We start from the raw sequence: 418 nt of genomic DNA on the forward strand, positions 1-418 counted from the left end.
TTCACTTTCCAGGGTCTCATCACACACATTTAAGCAATGCCTAACTACACTTGTCAGCTAGCCATAGAAATAGCTAGAAATAAGATCATTTCACTAGTCAACAGCTATACTTACGTGCTCGCTCACAGTTGACTTTCTCCGAGCATTTGCCTCTCGTAAGTCTGGAATCCCCCTGTTGGCAAACTCCTCAAGCTCATGAAGGAGTTTTTCTTTCTCATTGGGGAAGCATCTACAATCTGCTTCAATCTGAACTGCACCTGAAAGACAAATATGGTATGCTTAGTTTCCAATAGTATTCTTTTCAATATTATTTCCATCTCTTTAAGCACTAGCTAAAGTAAACTGCACACACTTTGCTCATTCCTTAATGGAAAAAGAAAAAAAAAGTTATATGTGAATTACTACTAATGGAGGTGTG

General features: G+C 38.3%; 1 protein-coding gene across 1 annotated transcript in view; it reads right to left on the reverse strand.

Moving 5' to 3' along the window:
• Positions 1-16: 16 nt before the first annotated feature.
• Positions 17-418, reverse strand: part of LOC119586250 — a 2216-nt gene continuing 1814 nt past the window's right edge. The window contains exon 3 of the mRNA XM_037934955.1: positions 17-257. Coding sequence (XP_037790883.1) covers positions 123-257 — 135 coding nt within the window. The 3' untranslated portion in view covers positions 17-122. The remainder of the gene's footprint in view (positions 258-418) is intronic.

The sequence above is a fragment of the Penaeus monodon genome, chromosome 21, assembly GCF_015228065.2.
Source record: "Penaeus monodon isolate SGIC_2016 chromosome 21, NSTDA_Pmon_1, whole genome shotgun sequence".
Lineage (NCBI taxonomy): Eukaryota > Metazoa > Arthropoda > Malacostraca > Decapoda > Penaeidae > Penaeus > Penaeus monodon.